A 24,784-nucleotide genomic window follows, 5' to 3' on the forward strand; every position below is an offset into this window, starting at 1 on the left:
CCTGTATATTATGATGTTCTGACATTTTAAGAAACCTTTCTGTTTGGGATAGCCTGTCTCTCCTTGAGCTAGCCATTCTCAGAGATAGCAAAGGGCTTGGCCAGAAGTATATTTTTGATATGCAAACGACTCAGTCCAAAATTATATCTCCCTATCTGTCCTGTTCACCCCAAGAGGCAATATTCCTCTGCCTTAATTTCCCAGGGCTGGTTACCAAGCAACTAGCAACAGCTCTTATCCCCTAAGGCCTACTGAAATTATTCAAACTAGCCAATTCTAAACTGTTTTCCATGCCTTGCCTTGCTTCTCCTATGGAAACCTCAATAAAGGCTAGCCTAGGTTTCCCCCTCTCTTTCCTGTTTTGTCTCCTGACCACCCTAAAGTTTTCCCATGTAGTCCTGTATGTCATGCTGTGCCTCCTGTTTCTAGGACCTTGAATATAATAAACTTTGTCTGCCTAAGCCTTTCCTGTGTCTTCTATTGTGGTTGTACCTGACCATCACATAAAAGAACACAGAACAAGTAATTTTGTGTCTTCACTCTTCTTTTCTTGGTTAGCATGGCTAGAAGTTTATTGATTTTTTTATCTTTTCAAAAAAAACAGATTTTGGTTTCTGTGATTTTTTTGATTGTTTTCCTGTTTTCAATTTCATTGATTGCTGCTCTAATTTTTTTTGTTTTGTTTTCTCTTCTTATGCTCTGTTTAATTTAAATTGCTCTTCTTTATCTCATCGGCTAAGGTGGAACCTTAGATTGTTGATTTTAGATTTTTCTTTCTTTCTAAAATATGCACTTAATGCTAAGTACTCTAAGCACTGCTTTCACTGCATCCCACAAGGCTCTGTAAGTTGTATTTTCATTTAGTTCAAAATGTTTTCAAATTTCTCTGGACGCTTCTTCTTTGACTCATGTATTATTTAGAAGTGTGTGTTTAACCTTCAAATATTTGGGGATTATCCAGCTGTTTTTCTGTTATTGATTTCTAGTTTCATTCTACTGTGGCCTGAGAACATAGTTTGTATGATTTCTGTTATAAGTTGAATTGCTTCCCCGCAAAAGATATGTTGAATCCCTAAACCACCACCACCCCAACCTGTGAATATGACCTTATTTGGAAATAGAGCATTTCAGATGTGATCAAGTTATGATGTGGTCAATAGGGTGGGTCTGTAAAATGAGTGCCTGGCAATAAGCTTTTTAAAATTGTAATATATGTAACATTAAGCTGGGGCATCCATTTCAAAGACATCTATCCCAAACAAACATATTATTAGCTGGATGTTACAGTTATTAGCTAAACAACTAGATAAGGATCCAGTCTTCTCCCTCCCATGAAGTTCTCCTTTTAGGAAGTACTGGTAACCTAACTGACTACTTGATTGGTCCCATGTATCCCTTCCTGCACCCTAATTCCTAGTCTTATGTTTTAAAACTCACCAATAAAAAGTGAACCTTTGAAACCATAGGCACCCCATTCTCAACCTTGATAAAGGCAGAACCCTAGGTTTGCACACTCTCTGTCCTCAACCCTTTCTCTTTGCATGGCCCTTGGGCTTGCCATGTATCCTCTGGGGCTTTTGAGTAATAAACTTTGTCTTCTCAAAGTTCCCTGATGGTTGTTGCTGAGATATATTTTGCAATCATAATGAGAGCCATAAGATCCAGTCCAGCCACAACACTGGTTCTGGTTGGGGAAATGTCTTTGTGTGTATAGGATGTTTGTGGAGGTGACCACAAGTAGTAAGGGCCCAGATCAGTACTCCTAGGCATTCCTAGCCAATAGCATCACTATTAATAGGCTGAAACTAACATGAAACAGGGTCCAAAGCCAATAGACTGGAGTCTTTATGAGAAGAGGAAGCATGTAGACAGAGACACACAGGGAGAATGCTATGTTACTACAGAGGCAGAGATTGGAATGATGCAGCTACAAGCCAAAGAATGCCAAGAAGTGACAACTGCCACAAAAAAAAAAAAAAAAAAAAAAAAGAGGCAAGGAAGAAGTCTTCCCTACGAGTTTCAAAGAGAGCATAGCATGGCCCTGCAAACACCTTAATTTTGGACTTCTAGCCCCCCAAATTGTTAGACAATACATTCGTTTTCTGTTAAGCTGCCCAGTTTCTGGTATTTTATTACAGCAGCTTGAGAAAACTAACATAATTTCTATTCTTTTAAATTTATTAATGTGCATTTTATGGCCCAGAATGTGTTCTGTTTTGGTAAACGTTCCATGTGACCTGGAGAAAAATGTGTATTCTCCTTTGTTGGGTGGAGTATTTGCTAAATGTCAATTAGATTGAGTTGATTGATAGTGCTGTTCAAGGCAATTATATCCTTACCAATTTTCTGCCTGCTTGAACTATCAATTACTGAAAGAGGGGTGTTGAAATCTCCAAATATATCAGTGGATTTATCTATATCTCTTTGCAGTTCCATTAGTTTTTGCCTCATTTTGACACTCAAATTTTAGATGCAGACACATTAAGGATTGTTATGTCTTCTTGGAAAATTGACCTCTTTATCATTATGCAATTCTCCTTTTTGTTGCTGATAATTTTCTTTGATCTCAAGTCAGCTTTGTTCGAAATTAATATAGCTTCTCTAGCTTTCTTTTGATTAACACTAGTATGGTGTGCTTTATCTCTTGGCTTTTTTAATAATTTATTTATTTTTAATGTTTTAACAGCTTGATTGATGTATTACACCTATTTATAATTCACCCACATACTTTACTATTCATTGGCTTTTAGTATATTCACAGAGTTGTGCAACAATTATCACAATTATTTTTAGAACATTTTCATTACTATCCCCCTACCAAAAAAAAGAAAAAAGAAAGACCTTATGACCACTTAGCCAACTCCCCATCATATGCTAGGGCTGGCAACCACTAATCTACTATCTCTATAGATTTACCTATCGTGGATATTTTATATATTATGTGGCCATGTTTGAATGGATCATGTTTTTTTGTGAATTGCTTCTTTCATAAAGCATGTTTTTAAGGTTTATTTGTATTGCAATATGTATCAGTACTTCATTTCTTTTTGGTGCCGAATATCATATGAATATAATACTTTTTATTTACTAATTACGGTTTGTGATCATTTGAGTTATTGTCACATTTCGGCTATTCTGAACAATGCTGCTTTAAACATTTGTGTATAACTTTTTTAATGGGGTATACGTTTTCATTTTTCTTAGGTATATACCTAAGAGTGGGTTGCTGGATCATGTTGTAATACTACGTGTAAACTTTTGAGGAACTGCCAGACTGTTTTCCACAGCAGCCGCACAATTTTATATTTTTGAAGGTTTGAATTTCTGAAGGTTTGAATTTCTCCATAGCCTCCTTAACTCTTGTTATTGTCCATCTTTTTCATTACCTTATAGTCACCCTAGTGGGTGTGAAGAGGTATTTCACTGTAATTCTGATTTCCATTTCCCTGAAGACTAATGATATTGAGCAGCTTTCATTTGTTTTCAGCTGTTTGTATACGTTCTTTGGAGAAATGCCTGTTCAGGATCCCTGCCCATTTTTTACTTATTTGTCTTTCTATTTTTGAGTTTTAATAGCTCTATGTATTCAAAATACAAGTCTCTTATCAAATGTAAGATTTACAAATTTTCCTCCCTTTCTGTGCTTTGCCTTTTCACTTTATGGTATCCTTTGAAAAAAGACATTTTTAATTTTGTCAATGTTCAATCCATCGATCTTTTTCATTTGTCGTTTGTTTTGGGTGTCATATCAAGAAATCGTTACCTAATTCAAGATGGTGAAAATTTATACCTGTTTTTTTTTTGAAGAGCTTTATAGTTTTAGCTAAAGTTTAACTCTTTGATCCATTTTGAATTAATTTTTGTGCATGATGTGAGAAAGGGTCCAACTTCATTCTTTGCTTGTGGACATTCACTTGCTCCTGTACCACTTGTTGAAAGATTATTCTTTTCCCCACTGAACAGTTTTGGCATCCTGGCTGAAGATTATTTAACCCTAAATATAAAGGTTTGTTCTGAGCTCTCAAGTTTATTTCCCCCCAAATTGGAATTTTTGACTGCTTCCTATGTTCCAAGCACAATGATAAGCACAATTCATTTACTCCTAGTAGTAACTCTGGGCATTATTCTTACTCTCATTCTACTTACTGGTCACCATAGAGTGATCTACCCAAGACTATACAGTTAGTAAGTGGCACAGCCAGGACAGAAACTACTAACTTGAGAGTCTGAGCGCTTACCAATGCTATCAATAAACGTGAGATCAGAATTTAGAAGGCGACTGAAGAGTTCATTTTAAACAAAACGGGTATAGATCCGATTGTCCACCAACTCTGGAAAAGCACAACGGTGTAGGGGCTTTACCGTCCTGCTTCTTACTGAGTATAGGCAATGGACCTGCCTACCTTGGTTGGTTGAAAATTCTTCACGCCAACTTAAGAATTTTTAAGTCGACGCACTATATTGGCTTCCCGGGGTCCTGGGGCAGCGCAACGCCTAATTAAGCCTTTAAAGCGGAGGGGCAGAGGCCCAGCGGAGCCCACGTCCAGACCCCTGCCCCCAGCCGTCCAGCCGTCCAGCCCTGCACCCCTACAGCCCTGCACCCCTTCACCCCTGCACCTCACCACCCTAGCCTTGCCCAGCTCTCCCCTCATGAACGTGGGAGTGAGCGGGGTTGGCGCTCTCGGCGAGAGGCTGCTAGGGATGAGTTAGCTCTCGCGGGAAGTTGCGTCGTTGCTTTGGTAACGGCGTCGCGGTCATGAAAGATGGCGGGGCGAGGTCTTGGCGTCAGGGTCAGTTCAACCCGACTCCTGGGTAGGGAGTGGGTTCCAGGCGGGCCAGAGGATGGCAAACTTCGTTAACTCCGGATCTGAAAGTCTCGATTTCTTTACAGAGACGGCCCGTTTCAGGGACTCCGCTCCCGCCGCGCGTTCGGCAGCATCCTACACCTCGACGGGACCTTCTCGCCAAGGAGGAAGAATATAAGTAAGAAATTTGTCGGTTCACCTTATCCTTCTTTCTTTCACCTAAGTGAGGCTGCTTAGAAGTACTTTTACTGCTGACCGATTGGATCTTTGGGATTACTCGCCAGCATTCTCTTTCATCATCCTGTTCGCTTACCTTCTTCATCTTTTCTCTTTAAACATGAACTCGTCTGCGTCCTAGAAGGTGTTTAAAGTGGGCGAAAATTTAATTTAACCCAAGTAAACATATTCGTCAATCAGATACTGCTAGAAGTGGTTGGATAGCGGGAATTGCCACGAATAGTTCGATTTCTGGCGTAAGGAATTCCACTTAATTCTCAGTTCCTAGAATTTATGTATGTAAATTTTTTTAGACTTTGTTTCTAAATTGAAAGCATGTTTCTCAGGGTATTTGGAATTACCGTTCTTGTCCACATTTGGTGGACTTGGGGGAAGGATTTCCATTCTTTACCTGCTCTCAGAGTAATTACAACTATCCTAACAACACGTGTTTTCACTCTTAAACCATCTCTCTTCATCCCCCAGTTTTCACACAGATGCCAAGAGTAATCTTTTAATTAGATCATGTGACTCCCTTGTCTCAGACTTGAAGTGGTTTCCTGTTGCATCTTTCCAACTACTCTCCAGCCTAACTGGCCTTTTAGTTCCTCAAGCTTTTCCCTTTTTCCTTGTGCGCTTGCCTTCTACCTGAGAATTTTGAGTGGCCTTGACTATGCTAAATAGGCTCCCGTTACTTTTTTTTTTTTGTCTTATTAGTTTTTCTTTGCGAATAGCATAACGTTACAATAAATTCATTTGTTAATTTTATGTCTTTTTCTTCCAACGGACAATGAGTTCCACAAGGTCCAAGACCATGTATTTTACTTACCATCGTATATACTCTTACAGAAAGATTATGTTTTAACACTTTCTTTTTAAAGTAACTAATTTAAAAATTGGAAAACATTCTAGCAGTTCATCAAGTGCTTAAGCAGAGTTTAAGTTTATACTTAAAATTAAACCATATTTAAAGTTAAAACTGAAGTATACTCTAGATGAACAAGAACATGCCAATTTGCCATAGCATATGGGAACATAATCATCTTCTACTTGATGAAATGAGTCTATTATATTCCAATTCAAGAGTGCACGTAAGCAACGAATCTGTTGTCTACATACAGTTCTGAATCAGCCATGCTCAACTAAAAATGGTTATTTCATTAGCATACATATAGCACTAAATACCTGTCTTATTCGGTTTATTCATTTTGTTTATTTAAGGCTATACTTAACAGGGCGCTGGTTGTTAGAGATATGGTCCTGCTTAAAGGCAGACATCTATAGGAGCTGTTCTATTTCAGTAAAAATTGTTTTCTGGTAAAGGCACCCAGGTGTTACTTGTTCTGTTACCTGAACTCTGGTGTGCAAATCTGAGGCATTTGAACAGAGTAGTTCCCAAGCTCTGTCTGAAGCTTGTTAATCACTTCTGTGCCCTGGAGAAAAGTAAAATATGTCCATTCTTTTTTTTTTTTTTTTTTTTTTTTGGTGGTAGAATTGGTATGCATTATGTGTATTTCAGGTGTACAACGTTGTAATTCAATATTTGTATATATTACATAGTTATCACCACTGTAAGTCTTCGCTTCCCCCTCCCCTCAGTACCCTGCCCCTCTGGTAACTGGCCAATCTGTTGTTGGTATCTATGTTTGTTTTTGTTTTTGGGTTTTTTTTTTTTCAGATTCCACATAGAAGAGAAATCATATTGTATTTGTCTATGACCATTCTTATAGGCAAGAATATGAGTTCATAAAAGTTTTTTGCTACATGTTGTCTTGGTGTTAGGCATATTAGAATGTCTTTTCAATCAGTTGAACACAGGACTTCCCAGGAATCCCAATCCAGAATCTTCTACAATCAGCTCCTGTCAAACAGTTGGAGGAAATAATCACTATCTGGGAAGATAGACTAAGGAATATGCCGATCATTGAAGTCAATAGATTTTTCAAATTTCATGCATGTATATCATAAAACCAGAGACCTTAAAAAATAAGGTAATGTGTCATCTTTTTTAATTGGCTTTGAAAACTAGTAGGGCAAGCCTCAGCCCCTCTCCCTAATTGCCCAACCCCTTGTCTGTAAATGCTAATTACATTGTATTTATAGGTTCATTTGTATAGAACTGACATCTTTATGCTATTGAACCTTCCTTTCCACGAATATGGTGCATCCATTTACATAGGGGAGTTTAAATGTCCTTTAAAAATATTATATTCCTACATAAAAGTCTTGCACATATAATCTTTTCAAGGTACTTTATAGTTTTTGTTGCTATAATGAATGACCTTGTTTTCTACTGCAGTTTCTAAATGGATAGATGTGTAGGAGCTTTATTGATTTTTGTATGTTCATCCTACACTTATAGATAGATAGATGTAGATTGTCAGCTCTGCTAAATTTTTATTCATTCCATAGAGTTACTTGGATTTTGGATAAAGACAGTTATATGCAACTTATGATATAGAAAGTGGTGTCGAGCATCTTTATCTTGATTATGATTCAAAGTAGCCCACTTTAAATAACTTGTCACTGTGTTTGCTGTAGATTTGTCAGGCTTAAGGAAGCTGTTTCCCTTAATTCCTGTTTTGAAGGAATATTAATTTTATCGAACTTTTTTTCCTGAAGTGATGAAATGTTTTTCTTACCCCCTTGTTTAATGTTTTAACATATTGACCTACTAAAACAGATTTCTTGTTTTTCTTTAAAGACTGTTGGATTTGATTGCTTTATTTTACACAGGTTGTCTTTTTTTTTTTTGCATCTATGAATAAAAGTGAAGTTGGTCTTATACTTTTTTCTAATTCTTTTTCTTTCTGATTTTGAAACCTGTGTTATCCTTGCCACATGAAATAAGCCGAATGGTTTTCCTTTTTTGTTTTATTCTGTTCTTGGAAGCTTTATGTTATCAGGGATCATCTGCTCCTTGATGAAAATTGTGAAACAGTCTGGTATGGGGTACTTTTTGCCTATCAGTTTAATTTCTTCAATAATTGTTGCTTCCAGAATAAGTTTTGGGTATTCAATAGTTTTCTAGAAAAGTGCCCATTTAATGTATGTTTTAAATTTTATTAGCATAAATTTATTCTAATTCTCTTATGTTTTAAATTTTGGCTGTGTCTGTAACCTTATATACACCTTTTGGGGACTTGCCAATATTTATTTTTGTCTTTTTCTTATCTGTCTTTCTGGTAGATTTATATATTTATTGGTTCAAAGAATTAGCTTTTGGTTTTATTGCTAACCTATATTTTTAAAGTTTCATTAGTCTTATCTTTAGTATTTCTATCTGTTCTAATTGTGGATTTATTTTTTCCTTTTTGTTTTTATTTTTTAATAAATATATTTAATTCTGTAAATTGCATTTACAGCTTATCTGTAGTTCAGGACCTGTTTTTATATGAAAATGTATATGATATTGATTTTCAGAAATGTATTGAAACTTAGTTGTGACCAAGTACATGCTCACTTTTTGTAAATATTCTTTGATAAAAAGGATATTTATAATATATTGACCGTCTATTAGATTAAGTTAATTAGTTTTGATATCCATAACATCAGTATATCATCATTTTATTTCTTCTAGCTATATTGGTTCTGTTAGAGATGCGCTAAAATCATCTGTAATTTTAAAGTAATTTTGATAATTGTGTCCATTTTTGTTTGGGAGCTATATTTGATTTACTTAAGTTCCGTAGATGAATTATTCCTTTCATTATTACAAACTTATCTTTTTTAATTCCTTTATTTTCAAATGTTTTATATCATTTAGCTTTAAGAGTATTCCTTTTATATTGTGTCTGAAAATTTCTGCCTTCTAATAAATGTATTTATATTATTTATTTGAAGTCGTTTTGGCTATCTTATTTTTTGTTTTCTATTTACTATCCCTTTTCTTTGGTCCTTTTCTTTCTTCTGTTAGATTGAATGAGTTTTTGTTATGTCTTTATTTTTCTTTTACTGGTTTGGAAAGACCTTAGACTGCTTTAACTTGGTTTCCCCTTGTCTGTCAAGTTAGATATTAGGTAATACTTTACTTTTTTTTTGTTTTGAATAACCCTACCCATTATTTTCACAGTCTGTTACTAATTTAGATTTATCATTAAGTTTATCATGATTCTTTTCTCCAGGTTCAGTTTCTTTATTCCTGAAGTCTAGATCCCTGAAATTTTGAGTCTTAAATTCTCCAGTCTTTTCTGAAAATTTTGTTACTTTGCACATGTTCTCCAAAAACAGTTTAGCTGAACATAGAATTCTAGATGCCTGTTTTTTCTCCCGCAGTGTTTATTAAAGACCATTTCATTGTCCACTGGAATCTAGAGATGTTGATGAGCCATCCGATACCAGCTTTTTAGATAACCACATTGGCAGACTGTCTGTTCTTATTAAATATTTGCTTTGGTAGTTTAAAGAATATTCTCTTTGTGTTTGAAGTTCTGCTGTCTCCCTACAATGTGTGCAGGTGTGGATTTGTTTTCTTAATTCTGCTTGAGATCCATATCTTTCTTCAGTTTTGGAAAATTCTCAGCTTTATCCAAATCTTGATGTTCCCGCCTCTGGAACTTTTTGCAGCAACTTCTATTACATAGATATAAATCTGTCTTTGTCATACAATGTCTTTAGTGGATATTAACCTCTCTTTTGTATTTTTCTTTTTTTCCTTGCAGGTGATTTCCTCACATCTGTCTTCTAATTCATTTGCTCCCTCTTCAGTTTATTCTATTGTTCAACTTCCTCATTAAGTTTGAGTTTTTTAATTTCAGTGACTCTCTTTATAAATGTAATTTCTATTTGTATTTTTTCCATATTCAGTGTTTTTTGTAATGTCTGGTTCTTGCCTATGGTTTCTATTCTTTTGTCTTTTTTTAAACAATGCGTATTTAAAAATCTTTTAAAGATTATTTTATTATATCTAGATCTTACGGGACAAATTTTGTTGCATCTGCTGATTCTCCCTCTTACTGACTTGTTTCTTTATGCAATTTGTTATCTTTACAAAGTAATCTTTAACAGTGTTTAATTTTTGAAAGAGTTTAATATATTATATGGTGAGTAAATGTCCCTGCGGGTGGTTTTGCATTTAGCTTATTAGAGTTATCACTAGTTCTAGACCAACTCTCTATATTAAAGTTTGACAGAGAGTCCCTATACCATCTGGGTAAGATGAATTTGGACCACACTCCTGTGTGCTCTCATTACTCACAAGATAGTCTTTTCCACTCATGGCTCTAATTTCATTTCCATTCACCTAAGGTAATGGGTAGTGTTTTGAATTCTTTGTTTCACAGGTGTAGCTCTTCATGACTCCCACACATGCATCATTTTATAGCTGTTGAGCTATTTTGGTTTCTGTTCCTGTTTACTGCTCTCACTTTGAGTTGTTGCTTTATTTTTGGTGCCAGGGTATTTCCCTTGTCTGAGTTTGACCTTAGCAATATTTCCTTCATTACATTTTATCCAGCATTTCCATGGTTTAGAGCAGAAGAATAGCCTCTGAGTCATCTTGTCTACTATATTAACCAGAAGTTTCTAATGGTTCTTGTTAGGAAAATGTGAAAAATCAGATAATGGTATCTTAAATGGAATTTTAAATTTTTATTAGATATATTTTTTGATTAACTCATCCTAAGATGTAAAAATATTTCTTAAAACACTGACTGTTTTAAGAAAGGACACAGTACTGTTTTTTTTCCCCCCACTGAGAGTGTTATAAGTGGTTTGTTACTTCTGAATCATATAGCTAAAAAAACAACAAAATATCTTATTTTTAAAATTACTCAACCTATTTCCTTCATATAATTTCAAAAGATTCTACATGGTCTAGAAATGTGATTGATCTATGAATAGAATTAAAAAGTTATATGCTTTTGAAGATGTTTATTATCATGTTATCCTTTAAAAGTGAAAAAAGGACTTGAACTAACAATAGGAGTAGATTAGTACATTGTTAACTTCAACACATTAGAATATTTTATAGCCATTGAAGGCACTGATTATAAAGATATAAACGTATTCCTCTGTTATGGGAAAACATACTACAAAATTGTCTATATGCTATAGGTGAAAAAATAGGAGGAAATGTTATAAAAATGTCACGGCAACACTTAGACCAAAGGAGGGCTCTCTCCAGCCCTGTCTTACTCCTGTCCCCAGCTGGAGTTAATCCCAAGATGAAAAAATAGAACTGTGTTGAACCCACCAGTTTATTCTTCCCAAATAAGTCATTTCACCTGAAGTGAAGGCCGGAGAAAGGCCAGCAGTTACACTGTTTGAATTTCTACCGCAAAGGAGTAATCATGGGAAGTTGGAAATAAGTGTTCAAATAGTTATGTTAATTTTAGAATAAAATATTATGCTTGTTTTGGCATTTGTTGATTAGCTAAAGTGTAGTTACTAAAATTTCATACCTTTATTTGTTAGAATCTTTAGTATATCGCAATTATTGTTTTCTGCTTTTAGACGTTTAAATGCAGAATTGGAGGCAAAAACAGCTGATCTGGTTCGACAAGCTGAGGAAGTAATAGTAAGTAAATGTACAATTTTTAGTAATTCCATGTAAGTGCTACTATTTTAACCTATTAATATGGTTTATGACAGACAAAAAAGTACCCAAAGCATAAATTTTCAGTTCAATGAATTGAACATGAATATATATAAGTATGTGTATACATATGTATATGTTTTTGATAAGCACACATTTTCTAAAAGCCACTGAAAAATTGTTTTCCATTTAGATGTCTTATCAGCTAATTAGAATATTAATATTTAATAATTATTCCCACTATTTTAAGATTAATATTTGAGAGTAGCTATATAGAATTAACAGTGGTAATTCAGTGAGGAAAGGAATAAAGTGGTCTCTGGACAAAAGTTAAATAAAAGATAATAATTATCAGATAATGATTAGTTTCTTAAACTCTGCAGTTGGATATAACTGATTCTTAAGGCTAGACCATTATCAGATTTATAGTCAGGAAGAATGTAGTGAGATTTTAACACTAGAGAATGTAAGCATATTTTGCCCCATTCTGGGTATCAGATTGGTTATTCTTGTTTTAAGCATCCCTCCTTAAGTACCAGCATTCTCATTATTAATTGATAAGATATAGTTGCATTTCTTGAAATAAAGTGGCTGCTTGCAAACTTTATTCTATAAATTGAATTATAATTCTTTCTTTTAAACCCCACCCCACCCTGCCTTGGTGCTGATGGGAAGAATAGGTTATATTTTATTTTAATGGCTTATACAGATCCATCATTATTTGATAATTTAGGAATAAAAAGCGTGTGTGTGTGTGTGTGTATGTATAAAATATTTCAGGTAATATATTTAGATTAGTTGTAGATTTGTTAGTTGCATTTATAATTAAATATTTCACTAAAAAAATATTCTATTACACCTTTTAGTTTTTGCTAGTGTCTGAAGAGCAGGATTGAATAAAGAAACCCAATGTTATAGTAGAATGAGGGATTCATTATTCTTTCTGCTCAAAGGTCCCTCTAATAAGGACTTTATATAGAGAGAGTAGAAAACTGGGAAGGGCTGGCAAAAGGGAGAGGGCATTTATATCTCTACAGAAGCTAATGGATATAACTTTTGCCACATTGAATTTTTGTTTACTTACTTTCATTTCTTGATATATCTTCACCAAAAGCATTTACTCTTAGTGATTCCTTTTTAGCATTTTCATGATCTCCTTAACATTGAAGCTTTGTATTATTTATAACAAATTTTTCTACCCATTAAACAGATTTATGTTTTCATTTTTTTGTGAATACAATTTCCTTTGGATGTTACACAAGATGGAAGACTATAATGTAGTGGGGAAACAGGAGTCGATAAGATCATATAAAGGCATTTACACTCTTATGTTTATCCCTTAAAATTGACTTTCTTAACCCAGAACGGATAAAAGTGAAATCTTATTTTCATACCATAGCATGTAGAATTTCAGTGCCTTGATTTCATGGAAACCGTGGCCAACTCTGAAATGATTAATAATCAGAAAGGCACTTGAATAAATCTTAGTTTTGTGGCGTTGTTTTCCCTCTATGACTTATCCTTATTCATTTAACTAGAGAGATCAGCAAGAAGTACGATCTAGGCCTACTTCAACACAAATTAAATCATGCGAAGAGGAAGATGATTACAGTTTAAAGTAAGTGGCTTAAATTAGTAAATGTTTTAAGATTTTATTTTAATAAGGTATAATTGATATACAACATATTTCAGGTGTATAACATGATGATTTAATATTTTTCTATATTGGGAAATGGTTACCACAATAGTCTCAATGTCTGTTAACATACATAGTTACAGAATTTTTTTTCTTGTGACAAGACTTTTTAAGATCTACTTTCTTAGCAACTTTCAAATATGCAATACCGTATTATTAACTGTACATTATTCTCAATTACTTATTTATTTTGTAACAAAGTTTGTACATTTTGACTCCCTTCATCCATTTTGCCCACCCTCCATCCCCAAGCCTATGACAACTTTCAATCTGTTCTCTGTATCTATGAGCTTGGATTTTTTGTTTTTGCTTTTGTTTTGATTCCACATATGAGATCATACAATATTTGTCTTTGTCTGACTTAATTCACTTAGCACAATGGCCTCGAGGTCTATCCATGTCGCAAATGGATTTTATTCTTTGTGGCTGAATAATGTCTCATGGTATTTGTATACCACATCATCCTTATCCATTTATCCATCAATAGACATTCATGTTGTTTCTGTATCTTGGTTATTTTAAATAATGGTGCAGTTAATATGGGTGCATAAATCTTTTTGAGTTTGCATTTTTGTTTTCTTTGGGTAAATACCCAGAAATGAAATTGCTGGATCATATGGTAGTTCTAGTTTCAATTTTGTGAGGAATCTCCATATTGTTTTCTAAAGTGGCTATACCATTTTATGTTCCCACCAACAGTGCACAAGGGTTCTCTTTTCTCCACATCCTCACCAGCATTTATCTCTTTTTGTTAATTGCCATACCAATAGGTATGAAATGCTATCTCATTGTGATTTTAATTTGCATTTCCCTTATGATTAGTGATATTGAGCATCTTTTCATGTACCTATTGGCTATGTATATGTTTTCTTTGGGAAAATAATGTCTATTCAGATCCTCTGCCTTTTTTTAATCAGATTTTTTTTTTTTTGCTATAGTATGAGTTCTTTATATATTTTGGATATTAATCCTTTAACAGATATATAATTTGCAAATATTTTCTTCCATTCAGTAGGTTGCCTTTTCATTTGTTGATAGTTTCCCTAGCTGTGCAAAAGCTTGTTAGTTTAAAGTAGTCCTAGATGTGTATTTTTGCTTTTGTTGCTTTTGGTGTTAAATCCAAAAAAACATCTCTAAGACTGATGTGAAGGAGTTTACCACCTATGTTTTCTTCTAAGAGTTTTATAGTTTCAGGTCTTACATTCAAATCTTTAATCCATTTGAGTTAATTTTTGTGTATGATGTAATGGTCCAGTTTCATTCTTTAAATGTGTCTGTTTAGTTTTCGCAGCACCATTTATTGAAGAGACTGTTCATTCCTCATTGTTTATTTTTGTCTCCTTTGTTGTCAATTGACTATATATGCATAGGTTTATTTTTGGGTGCTCTATTCTGTTCCATTGATCTATGTGTCTGTTTTTATGCCAGTACCATGCTGTTTTGATATAGTTTTGAAATTGAGAATATTTTTTGATAATGTATATGGATCTTTTATTACATAAAATCTTTTGGCATGTATTATAAATCTATAATTTAAAGAATAACGTAATATATAAAATACTAATAATTGGGGGCTTATTCCAGTCAGATACAATATATAAGTCCTTTACATTATCATTTAATTCTCAGTGTTATTTTAAAATATTATTGTCCTCATTTTAAAAATGAAGAAAGTACAGCTTAGAGAAGTTAAGCAGTTTGTCCAATGACATATGGATAATACGTGATTTTACTGAGATCCAAACCAGAGTTGATAAGATTTCTAAACCAATTATCAGATACTATACTACCTTTCTTTTAAATTTGCATATCAAGATTAGGTAAAAATAAATTCGTGAAAGTAAAAGGTATTAGATCTTTTTTTTCCTTGAATTTCATGTGAACTTCAGATATGTCACGAAATTAGCAACCAAAAAAATATTTAGGATTAAATTTAACAGGAAAAGTATAGGATCTATGTGAATAAAATTATAAAATCTTATAGCAGAGGCAGTGGTGATCACCAAACATTCCAAGTCTTTTCAATGAGCAAAAATCAAATTATTCTTTTCCAAGCCTAAACAGACAAGTTAGTCTTTGAACCTCCAGCTGACTCTTTCTGCTGTGATTAGTGAAAATTGAGTTGGTGAAACCTCCCAGCCTGGTCTCTGGATGATTATGTGGAACATAAAGAAAAAAGCCCTTTTTCCCTCTCCACTACTCCTTTGTGTTAAGCCACTGAAAAGCATAAAACTATAGGGACAGAAATCAGATAAGTGCTTGTATGAGGCTTGGGGGATGGGAGGGGATGAGCTACAAAGGGGCACACGGGAACTTTTTAGGATGATGGAAATATTTTCTCTTTGTCGTTCTACTGGTTACATAACCAAATAAGTCTGTTTAAATTTATAGAACTGTATAACTAAAAAGGATGTATTTTACTATTTGTAAATTATATCTCACTAAAGCTGGAATAACCAGGTCTAGCTACTGGTGGTACAATGGTGAGTAAACAGACTGGGTGCTGCTCCCAGGGAGTTAATGCCTAGTGTGTTGCTTTTTAATTTTTTCTGAAATTAAAATTTTCCAGAAAACATTTTTATATCATTTGAGATTTACATGTCTATATGTACATATAACATAGAGCTACTTGCCTTATGTAATGTTCTGATATTTTATGAAAAATGATGTTTAATAGTTATCAAAATTCCAAACTTTGGATTACAAATAAGATTAGGCACAGCTTTTCTTCAGTAAACTAAAAAGATTGAAATAATGGTAACAACAGCTGATCTCTAGGTTCTGTTGAAGCAAGTGAGAGACTGATTTCACAAACATAAAAATAAATCCGTTGATTTTCTTTCACTAAAATTTCCTTATGTGCAAAGTGGTGATGACACCTCTGTTTACCTAGATCAGGTGGGGTTTTTTTAATGATTCTGTTTGAACAGATGGCTTTTACCACGTGACTATTAGTTGGAATTGCTGAAGATGAGAGAGAATTCTGTTAAGAGACAATCTATTTCAGCTTGGAACAACAATAATTTAAATTATTGTAAGCAGTGTGCAATAGGTCTTCAACATCCAGGGTTATTCTGCCAAGCAATATAATAAAGAAACCAGAATTTAGTTTCCTAAAAGTATAGCATACATATCCTTCACTTTGCTGGAAGCAAGTTTTACTACACAAATCATTTCAGTCATATTACACACAAACATTTCATGGAGATGTTTAACAAAAATAATCAGAATACTGTGTTTTTTGTTCATTTTTTATGGAACTATACAAGCAAAGTAATAACACTCTGCTAAAACTAATGGAAACATAACCGTTAATTGTCTCTTGGCTGATATTTATGTGTATGTGGCAGAGGGAGGGGTGATAGAAGATGCAGAAAATGTAAGGAAATAGCCAATATTAATTTAAAATGAGAATGATTAAACAGGATACTTAACATTTGTATAAAATGTGAAACCATTTTCATGTCATATGTGAGAATGATTCTTTAGTCTCTAATTTTATCTTAAAACCTCATTTTTCTCCCAGAGCTATTTCTGGTTCTTTAAGTGGTTGTATTTAATAATATCTATCTAAGTATATCTTTATGTTTAACATTGAAAAAACCTATATACGAGTAGTTCAGTAGGTGGCACCTAATGGAAAGTAATTTTATTTTTATGTCCTTTACTATGGTTAGGAGTTCTCAAGGGATATGATGTAGTTTCCTTCTTTTTTATTTCTCATAGCAACAATAGATTCTAATGTAAGTTTTCAGAAATTTTAAAATGTGTTGGAGATGATCTAGAAAATTGATCGAGCATAGACAAACTTTTCCTATGAAGAGTCAGACAATAAATATTTTTGGATTTGGGCTATACAGTCTTTGTCACAACTATTCGACTTTGCTTTTATAGTGGGAAGACAGCTGTAGACAATGTGTAGATGGATGGATATGGTGGATTCAGCCTATCGGTCATAGTTGGTAGACTCCCATAAACACTCTTTGTTTTAAACAAGAAATATATTTTGAAAATTTTGTGCATAAAAGTCAATTGTATTTTAGATGTATTTATTTATACATTTAATAAATATGTTTTGCCAATTTAAGAGCTTATATGCCAGATACTATGCCAAGTACTAGGCACAGAGCAGTGAACACTGCAGATATGATTTCTGCTGTCATAGAGTTCACAATGTAATTGGGAAAACTGATACTGACCAAGTATTAAAATGCATTATACAAAGGATAACACCGAGTGGGCTCACACTAAAAGGCCCTGTGGGTGAATCATTTTATAAAATAGATAATCCCTGTATATAGCCAGTAATCACTCCTTCTGAGTTCTCGTTTAAGATTTATACTACATTTTCCTTAAAAAATGTTGGCATTTTAGTATATTTTATCAAAGGTGAATTATTTAACCAAAGCACTTTTGTTACACTCATTTAAAATAAATTAACATATGCATAACTAGAATTATAGCAAAGTCTACTTGATATATAGTTTCCCTTTCAAATATAATTGCTGTTGAATTTTATTGTGTCTCAGCTTAGTATCATCTATTAATGTATAATGTTTATTTTTGGTCTATAGAAGCCTTTTATCCTCTGAAGGGACAGTTTATCTACATTCAGAAACTAAGGTATGAAATCAAACTTATGAATGTAATTTAGGTTACTTTTTAGACTTTTCTTAGACAAAACAGAGACTCTAGAAATAGAATATAAGCCTTACTGCTCAGAAGAGATGCCTTCATGAAATGTTGCTCATAAAATTTAATCCTTTGTCTCATAATTTCACTGAATAATTTGGAGATACGTTGGGAAAAATTCTAAGTGAAATGAGTCTATAACCTAAGTATTTTTAGTTTTTTTCTGAAGCCCAAATTTACTAGATAGAAGACCTGGAAAAGAAAAGTATTGATATACAAAATATGATTTAAAAGGTTTTGTTCATTCATTTAAATATTTACAGTATAGAGATCACCGTTGCAGGTGCTGGGCTTTCTGGAATCTACAAATTCCCTACCCATGGGAATCTAGGCTGAGGTGACAATATACATGAAGGCTTGTCTGGGGAATAATCAGTAAGGAGAACTAAGTTCTGTGAGTCAGAATGTCCAGTTTAACATCCTTGACTAAATAGCCTTGACTCTTTGGGATTCATTTTCCTTATCTTTGACTCTCTTGGTCCTAGTGCTATCTAGGTCTTTTCCAGGTATACAGTTCTGGTTTCTTTGAAACAGCAGTCTCCAACCTTTTTGGCACCAGGGACTGGTGCTCCTATGAGATTCTAATGCCTTATGATCTGAGGTGGAGCTGAAGTGGTGATGCTAGCACTGGGGAGCAGCTGCAAAAACAAATGAAGCTTTTTCGCTTGCTCACCTGCCACTCACCTGCTGTGTGGCCCCTGGTTCCTAATAAGACGTGGATTAGTACTGGTCTGCAGCCCAGGGGTTGCGGACTCCTGCTTTAAAACACAACTTGATAAATTTAAAGAAAATAATTTTTTTATGTAGCAAACTAGTAAGTCTGTGCTACAGAATTGCTTTCCTTGGCAAATGGTTAGAATCTAATTAATAGTTAAATTCTTTTTATGTAGCCAAAGACCAAAAATGTTGATCCAGTAAACAAGGTTCAAAACAAACTAAACTCTGCAAATAAAGGAAGGAAAACAAATTCAAGGTATAGTATGTTTTTAAAAGTATAGTTTTTAAAAATGTATAATTGACAATATCATCATTGTTATTAAGCTTGTTCTGTTTCTCCAAATCTTTTTATACCCCAAATATACAAAATTGCACAATATGTATCTATCCACATTCAATAATTTAAAACTTTTTCTACTCAGAAATGTCTTAGAGCAGTTAATTTTGCACTGTTTAGAAAAATCACAATTCAAGTTTTTAAGATGTTACTTTTAGTGAGATAATTTCTTAGAACTATAATTAGAACCTAAGTGTCTTTTTCTGCCTAGTTCTCATACTTTTTGAGCATTTAACAAGGCACCATATATTATCGTATATAACGAGATAAAGAATGATTTGGCATGCTCTAAATAAGACTATAGTACAATTATAATTTATGTTCTGTTGATTTAATGAGAAAGAATTCGAGACTGTTTTTAGTATTTTAAGCATAAAATGGGACCAAAGAGGAGGCTCTTTGGATTGGAGACCTTCTAGAAAAGGGAGGGTCACATCTGCAGTGGGCTGTACCAACCAGCCTCTTATTTACAGTAAGTTATTAAATTTATGTATTTTATTACTTACCTAAACTGATGATTGCATTATAACTCTGGAAAAATCTTTGTTAATTCTTGTGCCTTTTAATTGGCTAAGTAACTCCCCCCCCAATAAAAGTGAAAAATAGTAAAGGATAGGAAGAGAAAATCTGAAATTGATTGAAGAGTATATATACTACATTCATAAGTATATACTCACATAACTGGAAAGGGTTATCTTATTTTTAGGTTTTACTTTGTAAAGAACAGTTGTTTTTCTAAATAGAATTCAGAAGCCTTTGTTTATGTGTTAAAAGTAAGTTAGACTTAAAATAAGTAAAAAAAAAATAAGGCTGTTGTGACCATAAACTTGATGGGTTAGGCCTGGCACATTCCTCAATCCCTTTAGAAATGACTTATTTCATATTTCTTCCCTTCATTAAAAAAAAAAATCAACATTTTGATCAACTTTGATCCTGATTAGAATATGTTTCTTTAGGTTGAAAAATTGTTGAGTTCGACCTAATAACTATTCACTCTGTAATTCTTTCTCAAGAGATATTATTTTTCAGTGTTTGAAGAATTATGGCTAGAGTGCTATCAATTTGTACAGTTCTTCTCTAGCAGCATATAAAATTAAAAGCCACAGGCTAGTTTGGTCCTAGGAGGCCAAGTTCAGTACTCTTGGTTTTGATGTTTACCTATTTGGAAGCAGTATCTAGATGAACTGGCCTTGTAAAGCCTTCTCTAACTCTGTGGTTGTATAATCCCTCAAGTTTGAAAGTCTGCTAAGTCTCTTTAAAATAGTCCTTGAAAGTATCAAGTATAGATTTCAAAAATTTAAAATTTATAATAATTTTGATCTGTTTTTTTTACTTGAATAAAAGTCATATCTAAGAGTCATACCTACTTTCTATATTTGTAAAATATAATGTACATTTAAAAATTTTTCTTAATTTATTTTTTCTTACAACATTGGTTAACAAAATTTAGTAAGTTTCAGGTGTACAATTTAGAAGTAAGGTGTATATATATTGCATTATGATAATGTACACTTTTTTGTATTTTCTTTTTTAGTGTAAAATTGAACTACTCTGATGTACAAACTGTTAATGATGTTGCCATTCCGGAGGATTTCTCAGACTTTTCTTTTGCAAAAACAGTTAGCAAAATTGAAGAACAACTGGAAGAAGAAGGCTTACCTGATTATGTAGATGACGATATTTTTTGTGGTGTTAGTAAAGACATTGGAACAGGTAGGTTTTCTTTTGTTTATTTTCATATCAAAATTACTAAGAAAAATATATTTGGAAACTTTTCTTTTGCATTTAAAAATGTATTGAGATGCCTTGCATTTGTTTCAGATTCATCTAATGGGATGTGTTGGGAGGAATGAGTGGAATTATAGGTGAAATAAAATCGGTTATGAGTCAATAATTGTTGACAATGGATGATGGTTAAGCAGAGTTTCATTGAACTAGTGTCTTTATTTGTGGACATATTTGGTATTTTTCATTATAAAAAATTTAAAAACGCTATGTGGTATTGTTTCATTGACCACTTTTCAACTAAGTTAAAGCCAATCATTAAAACATTAAAATTAAAATGTTTTCTTGAATTTTTAAATTTAATATTACTGTATTCTATTTATTGCATATAAATTAACAATGCAAAAAGGATAAATGAATTGTTGATATATTTTCAGGTCAAGTGATCAAATGAGTTTCTAGTGAATGTAATTTTCTTTCATGTAAACTCATTTTCTTCATACCATTAGAAAAATATTACAAAGTTTAGATCATCTAAAAACGTTATTTTAGTTACCAGTAATGCCTCCAAAATTGTTAAATGTAAGCGGAACCACCTATGCTATTGTAAACAAAAAATGAGACTATTGCATGTATATGAACATAATTAATGCTGAACTATAAGTAATTATGAGTTCAGTCAAGCTACTTAACCCCTCTGAAATAGCAATTTATTAGTTTGAAACGTTAGCAGTTTGTATTAGATGATAACAAAGTTTATCTTTAAAATTCTGATTCTGTGAAAATCATAAGAGTTATATGTGTAATGATTATCGTGCTGCATGCTAGTCATAAATGAGCAATTTATTTATGTACTTATTACATTTACTGACTTATCAAAGCTTTCTGGGGCTAGTTGTGAGGGGGGAAGTTAAATGAAGTAGGAAGTTGCCTTTATGTCTCTGTTAAGATGCCTTCAAAGACATGAATGGTCAGATGTTGGCTATTTCTTAGTACACGGTCATTCATGGCCCTGTTACAATGTTCCTTCTCCCAGATACAGGGAATCAGCACAAACTACTGTAAATTACTACTTTTTACAATTGCAGAATCACCTCTCTATCACTTTGCCTTCCTATCTTCCCTTTTGATAATTTTGGCCTTGGTGTCTCCTCTTGTTTATTCCAGATAATTTCCTAGGGTCACATGTGGTGGAGAAGGGGGAAATCAAAAAGTAGTTTAGCAGCACGAATTCCTTTGTAAGACTTAAAAGTTGGAGTGGGATGGGAAGGACGTTAATGGTGTGGCCCTGCAAAGAGGAGAGCAGTCAGCTCCTTGACAACACTGCTAAGGATAGAGTTGGGGAAAGAAAGAGATGGGAAAAGCCATGCTCTCCCATTCTTCCTTCTTTTCCCCTAGAGACAAACTACTGCAAACCTCACACTTTTGAATTCATCATTTTCCTTCTATCCCCTGCTAACCTGACATTACATGAGAGGCTAGGAGAGTCGAGACTAGAGAAATCGAGGTGGGTTAGAACCAAAGTTCATTATCTCCATGGTAATACTGGGGACACTACCTATTACGAGTTTTGGAAGTGTGTATGGAGATGTTTTGTACTCTGCAAGATTTATTCTAATGACTCCTCAGAGATGATTCAGAGTGTTAACTCAAGGTAAACTCCACCAGGGCTTGTAATATCCCTACTGTACCTGGAACATAGTAGAGACTTAATGTATATTTTTAGAATAAATTATCGAATGAATTACTAGGGAGTTCTAAGTTCATTTTTCATTTTATTTATGTTTGAAAGCCTATAAACCTCAAAGGTTTACAGCTGATGTTATTAAATAAAGAACTTTTGCTAGCAATGAAATAATAAAGGTAGATCTTAATGAGGGTTTGTGGGAGAAAGCTTCAACAGTAAGATGTTAGTGTATTTCTTTATTTCTAAGATAGCTGTCCCCAACCTTTTTGACACCAGGGACAGGTGTTCTTATGAGAATCTAATGCCCACTGATCTGAGGTGGAGCTGAGGCAGTGATGTTAGCGCTGGGGAGTGGCTGCAACTACGGATAAATGAAGCTTTACTCTCGCTTGCCACTCTCCTCCTGCTGTGTGGCCCAGTTCCTAACAGGCCACAGACTAGTGCCGGTCTGCTGCCTGGGGTTTGGGGACTCTCTTCTAAGACACATACAGTACATTTTAACTTCTGTAAAACTGGGATGTATCTTGGAGTCAAAGGCATTTTATAAACACAATGGCTGGATTTGAAATAGTTTTGCTAGAGAGGATTTGTATTTATTTCTGCCAATCACCTAGGGACGATACTGACTTGAGACCACTTTAGATTCTGTTTGAGGTATTTTGGACCACTTTGGTAAGTATAAATTCAGTTTTCATACTAACGTGAATACTGGTTTATGGTTCATATTCTCAGTAGTGGTTTTTTGGTGGTTTTCCTCTTTACTTGGTTCCATTGTTGAGATATAAACAGTTTGTTTCTGTTGGGTGGACTTGTTTTTTGTTTACTTTTACATTAGTGATATTTAAGGTCTTTAGTGTTTCCAAACAGAGATTTCCTGTTAGGCTCCCCATCTTGAGCATTTTTTCCCTCATAATAGAATAGTCTTATAGTTGATGACATCTTAGATTCAGTGAAAGGCAATAAATATAATTATTTAAATCCACAGAAGCACAGATCAGATTTCTGAAGGCTAAACTTCGTGTTATGCAGGAGGAATTGGATAATGTTGTATGTGAATGCAATAAAAAGGTAAGTTTTTAAAACTTTTCAATATATATGCTCTAATATTCAAATACATTTAAGAGCAGTTTCAATTATATTTTTAAAATAGTTTCATCGAGATATAATTCAGTTAAATTTTGAATTCAAAAGTTGTATGTAAAAACTAAACTTTATTCTGTTCTGAGATGTTGAATTTTCTATATTTGAATTTTCTCTATTTGACTTACAAGTGTAAGCTATTAAATACAAAACATCAGACTTCTGTTTTTGAAGGTGAAAATCAAAGATCACATGAAGTTCTTTGTTTTGATAGCAAATCTTGTGTGTTTTTTATATAACCTATAATTTCATAACTATAGGAAGATGAAATCCAGGATTTAAAGTCTCAAGTAAAAAATTTTGAAGAAGATTGTGTGAGACAGCAGCGAACAATTAATTTGCAACAGTCTCAAACAGAAAAATATAAAATTCTTTTCGAAGAAGCAAACAAAAAATGTGATGGATTACAGCAACAGCTGTCTTCAGTAGAAAGGGTAATTATTTTGCTCTTTTTCCTAACCCGATGTCAAAGATGCAATAAAACATTAGTTACATGTTTGTATAGCCACTACTTTGAGTTTAGTTCTTTTGTTGTGCTGTTTTCAGGTCATCTTCAGGTGATTCTCAGTGATAATTGTTTTATAATTTAGTTGTAATTTTGATGTGATGAGAGGAGGTGAGCACTACAATTACGTTCTCTGCCTTCGTGATGGAAAGTCACAAGCTTAGTCCCTTTAAGACCTGGTTTTAAGTTTTGCTAGGGTGTGTCTAGAGTAGCCTCAGGAATTGTTCAGTTGTACCACTAAAGCTTTCCCTAAAGAGACCTTATAGGATATCACCCAGTGCCCCAGCTGATCACTCCAGACTGTTCATTCTGGCAAGTAGAGCTGAAATGTCTTCCTGCTATGTGTGAGCTATGGGAATTGTTCTATTTACAACTCCGTGGTTGTTCTTTGCTGTGCTAAGCTTCCCTATATGCAGTTGTGGCCTACTCCTCAGCAGACTCAAAGGATTTCCTATGTAGATTCCTTAAGTTCTTTCCTAATATAGTTTCTGCTTACTTGATCCTCTATACAAATTGTGGCTAGCTCACTCAGTCTCCTCCAGTTCTGATCTCTGTTTCAACTCACCAGACCTCTTATCGTTTTCTCCTTCCTGTACCCATAGTGTGGATATTGCCTCCAGCCAGGAGTAATTGTAGGACTTCCTCATTTGTTTACCTTCTTTCTGGGATCAGCAATCCTAATGTTTTCACATATCTCCAAACAGTTATTGAGTATTTTGACTATTTTTT

At 33.7% G+C, this 24,784-nt stretch overlaps 1 protein-coding gene across 5 annotated transcripts in view; it reads left to right on the top strand.

Moving 5' to 3' along the window:
* TEX9 (testis expressed 9) overlaps positions 1-24,784 on the top strand; it is a 158,486-nt gene that overhangs the window by 90,708 nt on the left and 42,994 nt on the right. For 2 of the 5 annotated variants that reach the window (XM_036218296.1, XM_016158518.2), the window contains exons 1-9: positions 4,739-4,790; positions 4,892-4,983; positions 11,475-11,538; positions 13,095-13,174; positions 17,827-17,875; positions 18,835-18,917; positions 20,533-20,711; positions 23,396-23,478; positions 23,811-23,984. In XM_036218296.1, the coding sequence (XP_036074189.1) occupies positions 4,764-4,790; positions 4,892-4,983; positions 11,475-11,538; positions 13,095-13,174; positions 17,827-17,875; positions 18,835-18,917; positions 20,533-20,711; positions 23,396-23,478; positions 23,811-23,984 (831 nt within the window). In that variant the 5' untranslated portion in view covers positions 4,739-4,763. Of the gene's footprint in view, positions 1-4,738; positions 4,791-4,891; positions 4,984-11,474; positions 11,539-13,094; positions 13,175-17,826; positions 17,876-18,834; positions 18,918-20,532; positions 20,712-23,395; positions 23,479-23,810; positions 23,985-24,784 lie in introns of those variants that run through there. The other 3 variants (XM_036218298.1, XM_036218299.1, XM_036218297.1) reach the window with 2 other exon arrangements.

The sequence above is a fragment of the Rousettus aegyptiacus genome, unplaced genomic scaffold, assembly GCF_014176215.1.
Source record: "Rousettus aegyptiacus isolate mRouAeg1 unplaced genomic scaffold, mRouAeg1.p scaffold_m13_p_3, whole genome shotgun sequence".
In the NCBI taxonomy this organism is placed as follows: domain Eukaryota; kingdom Metazoa; phylum Chordata; class Mammalia; order Chiroptera; family Pteropodidae; genus Rousettus; species Rousettus aegyptiacus.